Here is a 14,704-nt window from a genome sequence, read left to right as displayed (position 1 = left end):
ATCTGGGATGGAGAAGGGTTTTGTAGCACGCAGCCTATGCAGACAACAGCAAAGACAAGGTGCCCTGATAAAAAAAAAAACTCATGTGCAAGACTTGGAAACCTGGTCATCCAGATGGGGTTTTATGGCAACCCCGGAGCCAATAAACTACAGTAAACGTCCATGGAAGTGGAGGGAATGAAATCAGACCAGATGGGAGGTAGCCAGTCAATGTGTGATTGCACGGAGGCCTGGTTTTGTTCCAAACAGAAGGCGGCTGGGAGCAGACACACCGAGAGAGCAGGGTCGCAGGGCAGGGGCCCGACCGAGGCTGCAGCCCCGCTAGGTGTTGCGGAGACTAGGCTGGGACAGGGCAGGAACCTAGGACCAGTGACTAGAATGTCACAAGGCACATTCCTAGGGGCTCTCCTCCAGAAAAGTCCATGCCTAGCCTCTGCTCCAGCCTAGCCTCTGCTCCAGCCGCCTCACCACACCTGCTCTTCTCAGTCCGGTTCCCCTGGCCCACAGCTTCGGTGTTTGGAACCATCCTTTTCCAAGGTAGGAATATGTCTGAAAATTCTGGGAAGGTTCCCTCAACGGACTCAACCACTAGTGTGGCGGTGATTTAACATCTTCAAAGAAGGTGGTAGTTTCCACTTGATTTTTAAAAATAGAAACATCCCCAAACCTCAGCCTTTAGGTGTCTGTATTATATATCCTCATGAAATGACGATTCCACTTTCTAAGCTATATTTACAGTATAATTATGTTATTTTCCTTTTTCCTGTAGCCCTGTGGGTTCTTTCTTGGCTCCATATATCTGGGGCTTGATTAGAAATCCATGCTAAGCAACTTAAGGCTGGCTATTGGAAATCCATTGTGACTGACAGAACAAATGAAATCCCTTTATGTTTAGTCAGCAGAACCTGCATCCTGCTTGTGCCAGCGAAGGCCTCTGAGGTTCGGGGAACTTGAAAAATGCAGGGGCTTAGCTTACAGATACAATATCCAAATGGCTCCCTGCTGGCAGCAGGGGGTGGTTTGCATCCCGAATTTCTGGCGCAATCACTTCATTAGGATTAGCTGAGGGCATTCTCCCTGCAGCTTCTCTCTTCCTGCCTCAAGCAAAGCGATTACCATTTAACCACATGGCCAGAGGCACTGGCAATGTAAAAACTGAGCTATTACAACTTGGAAGGAAAGACAAAAAGTGGCGGTGAGTAAATCAGGAGGGTAGTGAGGTTCCCCACATGGCAGCCTGCAATCCACCCTCAGCCCGGAGGCTACACTATAAGATAAACAGCCCTGGCTGGACCAAGACAGCAGCCTGAGCACACACTGTAGCCTTCCCCTCCTACCCCAAATCCCCAGAAACGATGGCAAATGTATTTTTAAAAAAATCCTCAAGCACGATGGAAACTAAGGAGTGCTCTTCGTCTGCCAGAAACCCTGAGGACTCATAAAAAAGGAAAGGCAGATTTTTACTCTTCTTGAAAAAGGAAACCACAACTCAAAATGCACACAAAAGCAAGCTGCTACAAAAGGAAGAAAGGGATTCAGAGGTGCTTCAGTGAGAGGTGCTGGCCATTAGAGCCGGAGGGGACCGGACGCTTGGGTCAGATACGCGGCCTACAGACCCGCTGTCAGCCGGGAGGAACAGAAAGCCCAGGAGGCAAGCTTGTGAGCCGAAGCCAAGAGTGAGTCACAAAACTCAACCTTAAAAACTCACATGTGAGGCAAGTTAATACAGTAGACAAAATAACATTTCAGAGTAAGTACAATAAATATCCTGAGAGACGCAAGACGATATCATGACACAAGAGATGATAGGTTTCATCACCAAAATAAACTCAACACATCACCCAAACACCATGATGGCTCGAGCTAAGGAATAAATGAGTGAGCTGGAAAACGGAGCTGCAGAACCTCCCCAGAACGGCACTATCCGATAGGGCAGCCATGGCCACGTGAGCCACTGAGCACTGGAAATGTTGACTGGTTTGAATCTGAGAAGTGCTGTAAGTGTAAATTTACTAGATTTACAGTAGATTTTGAACATTTAGTAAAAGAAAAGAAAAGAAAAGAAGATATCTCATTAATATCTTTTAAAAATATCGATTTATATTTTGAAATGATATTTTGGATACAATGAGTGAAATGAAATACGTCATTAAAGTGGACTGTACCTGTTTCTTTCTACTTTTTAAATGTGGTTCCTAGGACATCAGGCGTGGTCTGCATTACCTTTTGACTGGACAGCCCTCCTCCAGAACAGAGTGCAGAAGGGTGGCGAGAGTATGAAAAGTTAGGAATATGGAAGACAGATCCAGAGAGAAAGAATAGAGGGGAAGAAACAGCCGCAATAGAGGAAAAACGTCCAGCAGTGAATCAACAATGAGGCCGTCTGATTGGAAAGAGCCAGAGATGGGGAGGGAGGCATTCTCACTGAAGCTAGAAACAAGATAAAGATGCCTGTTTTTTTTTTCTTTCCTTCAGTCAACTTAATTACCTTTATATTTGAGAAATACGATACACATATAAAGCAGCCAAAGAAATTGTTAAAAATTCCCTAAAGATCCAATAAAATTTACTCACAATATTCCATCCCAGTGATATGAGAAGATGCCTGATTTGCTCCTCACCATTTAACACAGTCCTGAGGTTCTAGCCAATGCCACACCACAACCACAAAGTACAGAAAGAGGCCTCTTCTACCTGGAGGTGAAATGACTGTATATATTCTCCCGGTCATTCCCCTTTCTGGCCTCCAGGTCTGGGCCAAAGAAGCCCGTATGGGCGCCTCCTCCTTCCCAAGCAGCCTGTAATGCTCCATGAGGAGCATGCGGGGAGAACCTGGCACCCAGCCGTCACTCCTGGAATAAACTTCCTGGAATAAACTGCGCAGCGGGGCTGTGAGCAGGGCGCTTACCGACGGATGGCGTTGGCGAACTCCGCGGCCAGCTCGCTGTCACTGCACGCCGTCCTCAGTTCAGCCAGAGACAGAGCTGGGGAGGCAGCGTCCGCAGACTCCTGAGGATGTAAACACAGCCGGGTGAGGTCTGCAGCCAAGCCGAGGGCGCGCGGAGGCAGACGCGGGAGCTGACGGGCGGCGGCAGCTCCGCCCCTCGACGTCCGCCGCCTGCTGCCCCGCGCTCTGAGCACTCACAGGGAGCTGCGCACTGGGCTGAGCCCTCTACACACATGTTCTCTCTCAGAAGCCATGGCTCATGGGCCCAGCCCCTCCGCGGCATGTGGGATCGTCCCGGACCGGGGCACGAACCCGTGTCCCCTGCATCGGCAGGCGGACTCTCAACCACTGCGCCACCAGGGAAGCCCCACACGTTCTCTTATCTGATCATCGTGACGATCCTCTGAGGCAGATACTGTCATTATCCCCTCTTTGCCAAGGAGAAAAACTAGAGCACAGGGAAGTTACACTGCCCCAGGTATTCAGCCGGCACACGGTGGAACCAGGATGCCAACTGATGCCAGGTCAGTTCCCTTCATCACTGGGTTAAGCCTCTGGGAGCTCATAAAAGTGGGAAACACATGTATCCTTGGGTTGTCCTTCCCTTCATCCTGCGTCCCCTGGGGAGAGAACCAATCTTCCCTGGAGTTAGGGGCTTTACTGGGTTCAGTGTAATCATCTAGAAGACCCAGGAAAGGAGGAGGACAACAGAAGCACACATTCACAGAAGATGTGCCTTAGCATCAGACAGGAGCTTTGACACCACCTAAACCAAATCCTCCCCTTTTACAGATGAGGAAACCTAAGAGCCAGAATGCCTAAATGCTAAATGGAGTTAGGACAATTCACAAAGCAATGCTCACACCCCTCCGAGCGCTCTGCCTTCTCTGCATTTAGACAGAGGGCAGCTGCTGTGCTGTGTAATAAGCACAGGGGATGGTGCTCACCTGATAGTTGGCTCAGCAGACATTTACAGAGGGCTGACTACAGCTCAGGCTTGAGAATAAAAAGCCCGTGATCTGTTACGCTGAGACAGAATGTAAACAGAAGACTGTATCATGATGGAATGAGCGCTTCCAGGAAGTATGAACCTGGCGCTAGAAATCCAGACAACAGGGGGCGCTGGGTTCCCTCGGCCCACTGGCACAGAAACGCCACCACACGGGGCTCCTCTGGAGGAGCCCACAGCACCTGAACTCCCCCCACCCCCGTGCTCCTCCAGCTCTGCTTTCCCTCCCTCCTCTCCGCCTGGCGACCTGCAGACCCGAGCCCCCATCCACCAGCCCTGGAGTCTCTCCAGAGTCCAACACCCTCTTCTAGTGTATACAGCGACTCCCCTCAGGGTTAACATTTCATAAGACTCCTTAAGGACAAGGGACAGCTTTGTCTCACCCAGTGCCCTTCACTGAACACGTCTGGTAATCTCTGTTGCACGCAGACAAGAAGTGAAAAAACCTAATGTCACTTGGGCAAGATATGGGACCCAGCTTGCTGGCTGGAGGGAAAGTTTTACACCAAGCATGACAACCTCCCGCCTCAGAAGCGAGAGTGGATGTTCTAGACCCCAATCTGGCCTGCCACCTGTTTTTATAAAAGGCCCACAGGGCAAGAATTGTTTTTGTTTTTAAAATCATGGAAAAAAAAATTCTAAGGAATATTTTGTGATGTATAGAAATCATATGAAATTCAAATTTCAGCGTCCATAAATAAAGTGTTAGAACACAGCCATGCGCCTTTGTGTCTGTATTGTCTCTGCCTTCACAGTACCATTCCGCAACGGCAAAGTTACGTAGTTGCAGCAGAGGCCACATGACCCGAAAATCCTAAAATGTTAACAGTATACCAGCCTCTGCTCCAGACTGCTTGCCTCATCTACCAACAAGTAAGACCAAATGAATAGCCCAGAAGGGAGGTATTACTGATATAGTAAATGGATCTAACATTTTTTTAAAAATAAATTAATTTATTTTTGGCTGCGTTGGGTCTTCGTTGCTGCGCGCGGGCTTTCTCTAGTTGCGGCGAGTGGGGGCTACTCTTCGTTGCGGTGCGCAGGCTTCTCACTGCGGTGGCTTCTCTTGTTGTGGAGCACAGGCTCTAGGGGCGTGGGCTCAGGAGCTGTGGCTCACGGGCTCTAGAGCACAGGCTCAGTAGTTGTGGTGCGCGGGCTTAGTTGCTCCGCGGCATGCGGGATCTTCCCGGACCAGGGCTCGAACCCGTGTCCCCTGCACTGGCAGGTGGATTCTTAACCACTGCGTCACCAGGGAAGCCCTGGATATAACTTTTGAAAGGCAAAATAATCACCTTCCTCCAATTTCATTACCTGAACAACACAGAGCACTCTTACAAAAGCTCCTTACCCTAATGTAAGAAAATAAAAATAAAGCATCTGGCCTTTACCATCAAAGAGATTTCTGTTCTTTGAAGCCATTCCACGAAACACAGAGCTTCCCCCAGTCGAAATAAATACTAAGAACCAGGGGGATGCACAGTCCCTGGGCCTCTGGAAAGAGCCTGAGTAGTCCGTTTGCACCACTCCCTAAGGGCGCACACACGAACGCTGGGGCTCTGTCTCTCAGGCTCTGTCCCAAAGTGACTGCTAACAAACTCAAAAGGCTGAGCAAAGATTCTGAAGCTGCTGGCACAGAACAGAGCCCCAGATCCTCCCGCGTGAAACAGCTCTGCAGAGGCTGCTGCTCACCACGATCAGACTCCCCAAGCACTGGGCACGTGGTTTCAGGGTGCACCCACATGGTGACCTTTCCAAAGCTCAGACTGTGTCACCTCACCCCCTGCAAAAACCCCTCAGTGATTCCTCCCCATCCTCAGGACGGCACAGCCGGCTGGTCTCCCCAGCCAGTGTATGGATTCCTCCTCCCTCTAGGCTTTGCCCTTGCCATTCCATTGGCCTAGGGTGGACTTCCTGGTCTGCCCTGGCCCTCTTCCTCAGGCTAGCACCCACTCTCCACTGGCTCTCAGTTCAGGAAACCTGTCCCGAATCTCCAAATCTGGCCTGTGGCCTCCCCTTGCACCAGGCATTGATCCTTGCACCCAAGAACACTGTGTCCCTGCGTTGTGATCATCTATTTGCCCATTCCAGGGCAATCTAAACTCCTGGAACAGCCTCCAGCATCTTGCCTGGACCAAATCACATCCATCACATGAACGGATGACTGAGAAGCAGCTGGGGCCTCAGGAAAGTGGCCCAGCTGGGTACCATGGCTATGGACTCCCTTGGTGCCCTTGCAGGTGAGAGGCGGGCAAAGGGTAGCTGTGGCCTCTGTGGAGCACGCGTCAGTTCTTAGCTGTTTAGCTGTTTCTTCACTGCCACACGGTATCATCAAGGTGCTTTCTTCACAGGTACACTACTCTCGTGAAGACATCACTGCATCTGGGCCGTGAGGGGCCACTCATTAGACCAGCAAGTCAGCGTAGGCCCACAAGTCCTGGGCCTGAGACAAAGTGGGGTCAGGAGAAGCTGGCGTTTGTTAGGAACAGAAAATCTGACGCACAGAAATTCCAGCACCCTGGGGTGAGGGATATCTTTCTTTAAAGTCTGGACTATTTTTTTCTACAGTGCAGTATTTGGAATCACTCTGAGATAGAGGCTGATGGAATGAGCTTGGATTCTAGAAAAAAAGACTTGTGCGCTAATGAAAGTGTGAGTTCGCAAGATGATATCATCGATAGCCCACTCTGTGTGATATCCTCGGGGTAATGCGGGGCTCACCTACCTCCTTCTCTGCCTCATAATGCTTCCGGCCCCCCACCTCTTGGAAGTCGAGGAGGAAACAGACGAAAGGAAGAGTGGCTGTCAGCCAAACTGGGGTTAAATCCCGATTCTGCCATTCACTAGCTGTTGAGACCCCCTCAGTTCTTTTAAACCTCATTATCCTCATGTAAATGGGGGTAACTCTTCTTTCCTGAGAGTCGTGAGACTTAAGGGAGATGATACATGCAACGATCGGGTACAGAGTGATCAACCAGCGATGGTCACCGTGTGACACGTGATAGAAGGAAGAAGAGGTGGAACCAGTATCAGACTCCGGGACCACTGCATAGATCGCTCCCTGGATCAGACCGTGATCTGTGAAAATGCTTCAACTGTATGGAACAGTTGAATTGTATGGAATTTTAACTGTCCGTAAAAGTGAGATGTTTTCAAAATGTGGATTTGGTTTCTTTGCCCGCAGAATGTCCCTTTCTTTCGAATTTCTGGAATGGCTTTCGGCTCCTATGCAAATAAGGAAGCTGAGGCAGCAGGGTGGTGGGCAGTGGCTTGCGGGACCTGGGCAGGCAGTGAGGCCCGAGCCCCAGGGTCCCTGTGCCCCTACCTTGCCGGCCTTGTCCTTGCCGCCGCTGCTGGTGGAGCTGAGGGACCGCGTGCGCTGCTCCTTCAGCTCCTCCACCTCGGACTTCAGGTGCTCGATGTGCACGAGGTAGGCCTGCTCCTGGGCCTCCCGCGTGCTCAGCTTCAGCTCCAGGGCCTTCTTCTCCTTCTCCAGGAGGTACAGCTGGGCCTTCAACTCTGCCATCTCCTCCTGCGGAGCACAGAGCGCACGAGGCGCCCACGGGGTGAGAGCAGGGCTGGGCGGGGGAAGGGGGTCTGTAGCTACCACCCACAGCCCGGAGGGAGGTATCACTGGGCAGCTGGGGAGAACATGACCCCGAGGAGACTAGATGGCCGTCTTCACACATCTTAAAGGACGGACTCGTGCACTAAGCCATGCGCTTTTCACTAGGCACCAGAACTGAGATCAATGGGTAGAAGTTACAGGCAAGCACACCTTGGCTCACTATAAGGAAAACCTCTCTAACAACTGGAATACCCCACGCCCACGTCCCCAGTGGTCTCATCAGCCACGACAGAAACCAGTTTTCTGGCAGGCAGAGGCTAACCATCAAAGAGGCTGTAAAAGGGTCATTCGTATAAAGCTGGGTCTGACCAGGTCCCTTCCAATTCCCATTTCCTTTTCCACATATTTAATCACCCCTGATGGCAGTCTGGGGCCCTGAGCTGTGTCAGGCCACTGGGAAGCCTGCAGAGCAATGATACTGCCCCCAGCTCTTCTCTACTTTAGGCCCCAAATGAAACGAAATCGAAACAGAGCCCTTCCCGGGTGACTACGCCTCAGGTAACTTCTTCAAGTACCTTAAAGAAGCCAAATCAGAGTTTGCTATGGAGAGAAAGAAGTGACTCCCAAATGGGACCCTGCTGTCCTGGGACCAGAGCCGGGCACCAGTGGTAATCACCCGCATTTATTGAGCATGTAACACTGTCTTAAATGTTTACACTAAGTCACTCACTTAATCCTCCCAACCTGAGGGAGGTATTATGAGCATTTCCGTTCATGGAGGGGAAACTGAGGCATGAAGAGGGAAATCCACCAGCTCAGCCCACAATTACTGGGTAAACCGTGGAGCCCGAGTTTGAACCCAGGACGTCTGGCTCAGAGCCCAGGTAACCACTAAGCTATACTCCCCCTCCCCGGCCCCGCTTTCAAGGTGAGCCCACGCATGACTCCTGTCCCTCACCTCTGCTGGAGGGCAAGTCCAGCACCCCGTGACCACCCGGTCAGTCTCCCCAGCTATCTCTGTCATCTTACTTCATAACACGGGGGCACTGCCTTGAGAGGGATTCACCAAGGTCACCCCCGAAGTGACCCTCCTCTGAGGTGACAAGCCACAGGCCTGCTGTGCTCTCCTGGGTAAGCCAGACCTGGGGAGTAGATGTTCTCACCGCCAACATGGGGAAACACCTAGAGGGTACCCACCGCGGCCAGTCGTACTCAGGGCTGGGGGCGTTAGCCATGGAGAAGGCAATGTGCCGAGCCGAGCGACCACTGAAAAGAAGACGCCAAACCTTTCCTAAATGACACAGAACCAGGAGGAAAGGTCTCCATACACTGAACCGTCTCATCTTTTGCCGTCAGAAGCCGGATTCTGAAGGTTCTGACAGCACTGCATCCTGAGCTAATGTGGACAGTCACACCCAGAGCAACCATACAGACACAAGCTTGAAAGAAGGAAAGATGGACCCATGGGTGCCGGAAACAGGCCCTCCACCCAAGAGGAAAGGCAAGGTGGCCCCAGCACCGGCCTCCTGAGGCATCAGGCAGGCAGGGAGGCCCCAGCACCTATGCAAGGGCAGGGCAGACAGCCAGGACTGAGACCCCCCGCCCCGACAGGAGCCAGGACTCTCCAAGTGCCGCCTCGAGAGGAGACAAGAAGACCTCCCTGTGGGGAGGATGTGGCGAGGAAACGTGTCATCACTCAGGCTTCGGGTGGGAGAAGAAAGAAAAGCCTCTTCTGAGGAATCATGGAGGCACGAGGCATGTGTAGATAGGCTACAGGAATCGTCAGCCAAGAATAAGGCAAAAACTAGCCCTAAACCTCTGAAACCCACGGGTCCCAACAGATCTAAGGACACAACCGTTTACAGGGACGTCTCCACCCAGGACCCGCGGGACCCCAGGGAAGACACAACCTCCACCGGGAGGAGCTGGCACCCACGTTCTCCTCCCAACACACACACGCACGCGAAGAGAAAACAGGAGTCACGGTGAGGTAGAATCGGCATGTAAAGAACCAGAATTCACAAGGAAGAAGACAGCAAATAAATATTTAAAGCAATTAAAGAGAAAAGGAAGAGGAGTCACAATGAAAGGACGGGATCTTCAACACAGAAGAGAACAGCCACGTCAATCATCTAGAAACCAAAAGCTGTTTACTAAAGACCAAGTACAAGTGAAAAAACCCAGAAAACGCGAGTCTCTCAGCAGTTGTAGCCTAGAACCAAATGGTGAAATCCAACAAAATCTGCAGCAATGGACTTGGTGTGGGCAAGCACACATCCCTGAACACACTATTAGGGACACACAGGGAAGGGAGGTGACTCCGATGTTTTTCTTCAAAAAACTAGTGAGGGAACCCAATGGCTGCCCCTGGGTCATGATATTATGGGTTCTCTTTCTTCCAGCTTTTTATAACTCCTATTTTTTGGGAAAATTTCTCTGATGCGTATACATTTTATTTGCAAGTAGCAAAGGGAATATCAGAGCTTTTATTTCACCAAAAATCTCTTTCCTGGCCAAAATAACACTGAATTTATCGCAAAACATATTGGCCTGAACATAGAAGAAATCTAGAGTCTTTGGCCAAAGGAAACATGATGTTTGGAAGAAGTAATGGAAGGGCAGCTTCACAGTTCATGCCACAGGGTGCAAAGGCCCACAGAGAGGGGAAAAGGCACCGCGGTTATGGACACAACGCCCGGCTCGTGGGCAGTGAGGGGGGAAATCAGCCAACGTCGCATGAGGGTTCCCTAGCGGGAGTCAAGTGAGGGTCTGAGCTGAGACGGTGAGGCCAATCTGCTGCCACGGCCCAAAGTCCTCCCAGGCTCCACCCAGACTCCAGCTCGAGCAGCCACGGAGGGCAGGGATGTGCTGAGCAAGTCGCCCCGGAGGGTGACAGGGATGAGGGTTACCGATCTTCCATACAACGCCACAGGGACAAGGGGGTCAGGAAACCAAGGCTCTTGTCCAAATGCCGCAACTGGCCTCGCCCCTTCCTCCCCGCCTCACCTTAACGTCAGCATCAACCCGGGAAGCACTTGCAAGTGTTCTGGAGACCAGGGCTCTTTTCACGCGGACAGAGGCTGCTCCCCCCCGACCCCCACCACCGCAGAGGTCTCTCCTGGCTTCTCTTGGAGACGAGGTGTTCCATTCTGGCCTGGGACCCCCTGAGGTTTCTCCAGTGCTCAGCTCACCTCTCCAGGAACACATCCAGCTCAAGTGACTCCCAGACGTACTGAAACCATCCCTGTCTACACACGAGGCCCTGCCTGTCCAGGGGAGAGGTGGCTGACCACGGCTGGGCTGACCACTACCGAGAGGCCTTTTTGTACTTCCTCCTGGTGACAGCGGAGTGAACGGGACCCGGGTCTGAGAAGAGCCCCCCGCGCGGATACCTTCATGGCCATCAGCTCCTGCATCAGCACCGCGTTTTCGAGGTCTAGCCGCTGGCTGTCTCCCCGGGGCTTGACGTCGTAGCTGAGAGGATCTATGTGGATGCTTTCCAGCTCCAGCATGGTCAGCTTGACCGCGGCCCTGTCATTCCTGAGCTGCTGGATGTAATCCTTCAGCCTCTGCTCGTCTTCCTTAGTAAACTCTGTATCGCAGCTACTGGCTGTGGAGCTGGTTGTGCTGAGAAGACAAAGAAAACCCATCGCACTTCCAGTCGCTGCCAGCAGGTCTTCTCCCCCTCATTCTTCTCCACACCCTCCCCTCTCCAACAGTATTTAGATGGTAATCCAAAAACAACAACGAAGAAAGCATTCTTCATGGCATAGTAAATTGATAGCACCTTTTGGGAGAGAAATGAGTATGAAGAATATCAGAAAATGTTTACACCCTTTAAGACAAGGTGTGGACCCTAGAAATGAAGTCTAAGGAAAAGATTCCACAGAAGCAACAAGATACACATGTACAAAGACGTTTCACGGAATGCAAGGTTTAGTGAATTATAGTACATATCAAAAAGGACATGATGTGGACATTACAGGAATAATTATGGTAATGGTGGAGAGAGTTTGAGTGAGGAAATAGGATGAAAAATATGCCATAAAAATAGGTGTATATATGCATAGGACTCAAAAAAAGGGATATGTTAAGGGAACAAAGCAAGGTGAAGAACAAAATACCTATGGCATGACCTACAGACTGTGTGTGTGTGTTTGTGTGTGTATGTGTGTGTGTGTGTGTACACATACGCCTTGCGCACGCACACATCTCAGACTGCTGACAGCAGTCCCCTGGGGGTGGCAGCTGGACGGAGTGGTAGTGATGGGGGATCCTCTGTATGATGGCTGAGTATAAAGTCCACCACAGGGACTCAGGCTGGTCCAAGGGGCCCTTGGCCACCCATGCTGAATGGTGACCAAGCAGGGGCTGGCAGTTCTGAGGAGCACCTAGGGCTGGACCCCGGGAATGTGGTGGTCCATGAAAGTTTCTGTGGGTTCCCGAGTACCATGGAAGGGTAAGAACCACAGGAAAACTGAGGCTTGGTGCTCCAGACGGTTGTAGGCTGTCCCCACTGGCTCAGAATGAAGCCCACTGTACCCAGTTCTCAAGCACTTGAGGCCAGCATGCACCTACGGTGGTTTCTCTGGACCCACCTACACGTGAGGTAGCCCTTATGGAACTGGCTTTGGAAAGATGGCAGAAAAACAAGCAGGGACCCATTTAACTCTCATCACAATAGTGCAGGTCGGCATTATCATCTCTGTCGTTACAGATTTGGAAACGGAGGTTCTGAGTCATTAAGTAGCTTGCCTGGTCATGAGGACGGAAACTGGTGCAGCTCGACTTGGGCCGCAGTCTCCCCATTCCACAGCCCTGTCTCCCCAAGATTCCTGTTGTTGGAAGCTGTGCCAGGAGCAGGGACTGGTATCCATAGGCTGTTGGCTGCCCTGAGGCCAGGCCTGCCCTCCTCAGCTCACACGGGAACAGGGGTAACAGGCCAAGACCCCAACACAGCAGATGCATCTCCTCCCCGTAACCTCGATGTGACCAAGGGCCACTCCACTCTTGCACGGGACACGTTAACAAGAAGTCGAGGCTTCCGGGAAGAGAAGGGTGAGAAGAGATGGTAGGCCATGCACACAAGGAAGAGAACTTCTAGGGCCTGGGGTGGTCTTCAGGTCAGAGAACTCCTGCCAGGACTGGAGGTCCCCTACCATCCTTCACCCCCCAACCCCCATCAGAACAGGTGGGATGTTCCTTAGAGATGAAGGGAGCAAGACGAGTCTGACCAACACACAACACCTTTTCAGAGGCTGTGACGGCTAGTTACACTGGGCTAGGCTATGGTGCCTAGCTGCTTGGTCGAACACCCCTCTTAGATGTTGCTGTAAAGGTATTTTTCACATGTGATTGACATTTAAATCAGTAGACTGAGTAAAGCAGATTACCCTCCGTAGTGTAGGTGGGTCTCATCCAATGAGTTGAGGCCTTAAAAGAAGAGATGGAAATCCCCTAAGGAAGAAGAAACTCTGCCTCCAGACTGCCTTTGAATTCAAGCCTGCAACATCACCCCTTCCTGGGGTCTCCAGCCTGCCTGCCCTGTAGATTTAGGACTTGCCAGCCCCCATCATCAAATGAGCTAATTCGTTAAAATCAGTCAATCAATCATCAGCCTCTCCATCCATCCACACACACACCTGTTGATTCCGTTTCTCTGGGGAACCTGAATACAGCGGTGCTGCCTTTACCTGGGACCCGAGCATCTTATACGCTTTGTAGATTTAGAGGTAGCACGACTCAAACTTTCTGTGCCTAGTTCCTTATCTTTAAAATGAAAGTAATACAGTACATACTTCCTAAGGTTGTGGTGAGGATTAGATGAGGTAAACCGAAAGTATCTGGAATAGTGCCCAGCACTCAGTAAATATAGCCATCATTCATTCATTCAAGAAATATTGGGGTACTTACTGTGGGTCACTTTTCTAGGCCCTAGAAAAATCTCTGTCTTCATGGAACTCATATTCTAACAGGGGAGACAAACAAGTAAAACAGACAGCACATCAGACAGGGAGAAGTACCAGGGAGAAAAATGACGCAGTTATGGGGATCACAAAGAGGGGGTGGGGTGATTCTTGCAAACAGAGTTCGAGGAGTAGACGTGAAGAAGGTGAGAAAGGGAGCTATGTGGGTATCTGGAGGAACAGGGAGGCAAGCAGACGATACAGCAAATGCAAAGGCCCTGAGGCAGCAAGGCCGGCTGGCCAGCAAGAATAAGACTGTGGCTGAATGGGGGTCAGACAGGGGAGAGGGAGGAGAGCTGGTCAGACAGGAGGGTGCGTATGTGGGGGGCAGGGTGCCATGTCACATAGGGTCTCATAAGGGCTGTGTCTTTTTCTCTAGAATTAGAAGCCACTGGAGGGTTTGTAATAGAGGAGTGACATGATCTGCCTTCCATTTTAACAGGATCCCTCTGGCTGCTGTACTAGGAGAGATGCAGGGAGGCAAGGGCAGAGGCAGGAGACCTTTTGGGGGCTACTGCAACAAGCTTGGGGGAGACGGTGGAAGCTGAGAAGGCAGGAAGTAGGTTAAAAACTACTCATCATCATTGTTATGTGTTCTCAAGCTGTATTTTAAAAAGGACGAGATGGGACAAGCAGCAATACCCTCCAGTTGGAACACTTCAGGTGCAACTGCATAAAGAAACAAAGCAGCCCAAGAAAAGCATGAAGGAGCAACCGGTACCGCCAGCAGAGGGCGCTGAGGAGCCAGCGGGGGCTTCTGAGGATGACAGCTGCCCAACAAGAGGGATTCATCCTAGGGAGGAAACAGGGTCCCTCCCTCAGGATCTCAGCCTTCTTCGGTAAAGACCTGTTTTGCAAACAGCTCGGTGACAGGCATGCCTTACACAAAACCATTCAACAGGACTCGGAGCTTGCCTTCATGGACTGTCAACACAACGTGGAGGGACAGATGCCTAAGTTTCCACACATGGGCCACAAAATCAGAGCGAACTGAAGCTCTGGCCCTGTTCATGGAGCATTGCACGGGGCTGAGTGTGGAGATGTGCTCCCAGGCATGACGTGTTTAGACAGCGCGCTGCTGGGAAATAGCAACACTGCTCTTCCAGTGAGTGGGGAGGAGCTTCAGGTAGGAGATCCTTTCCCGTGAAGCTGGGACCCAGCAAGAGAGGCTCACTTTACAACTGTAGTTCTTCTTTTCATTAAAAGTCACTTTGGAA

At 51.2% G+C, this 14,704-nt stretch overlaps 1 protein-coding gene across 6 annotated transcripts in view; it reads right to left on the bottom strand.

Annotated features, from left to right (window-relative positions):
• Positions 1-14,704, bottom strand: part of MCC (MCC regulator of WNT signaling pathway) — a 426,733-nt gene that overhangs the window by 16,239 nt on the left and 395,790 nt on the right. For all 6 annotated transcript variants that reach the window (XM_019940817.3, XM_019940818.3, XM_073802387.1 and 3 more), the window contains 3 exons: positions 10,914-11,148; positions 7,279-7,485; positions 2,909-3,009 (listed from right to left, as the gene is read on the bottom strand). In XM_019940817.3, the coding sequence (XP_019796376.3) occupies positions 2,909-3,009; positions 7,279-7,485; positions 10,914-11,148 (543 nt within the window). The remainder of the gene's footprint in view (positions 1-2,908; positions 3,010-7,278; positions 7,486-10,913; positions 11,149-14,704) is intronic.

The sequence above is a fragment of the Tursiops truncatus genome, chromosome 3, assembly GCF_011762595.2.
Source record: "Tursiops truncatus isolate mTurTru1 chromosome 3, mTurTru1.mat.Y, whole genome shotgun sequence".
In the NCBI taxonomy this organism is placed as follows: Eukaryota; Metazoa; Chordata; class Mammalia; order Artiodactyla; family Delphinidae; genus Tursiops; species Tursiops truncatus.
Note: the sequence above shows the minus strand (reverse complement) of the source record. Positions and strands in the feature narration are given on the sequence as shown.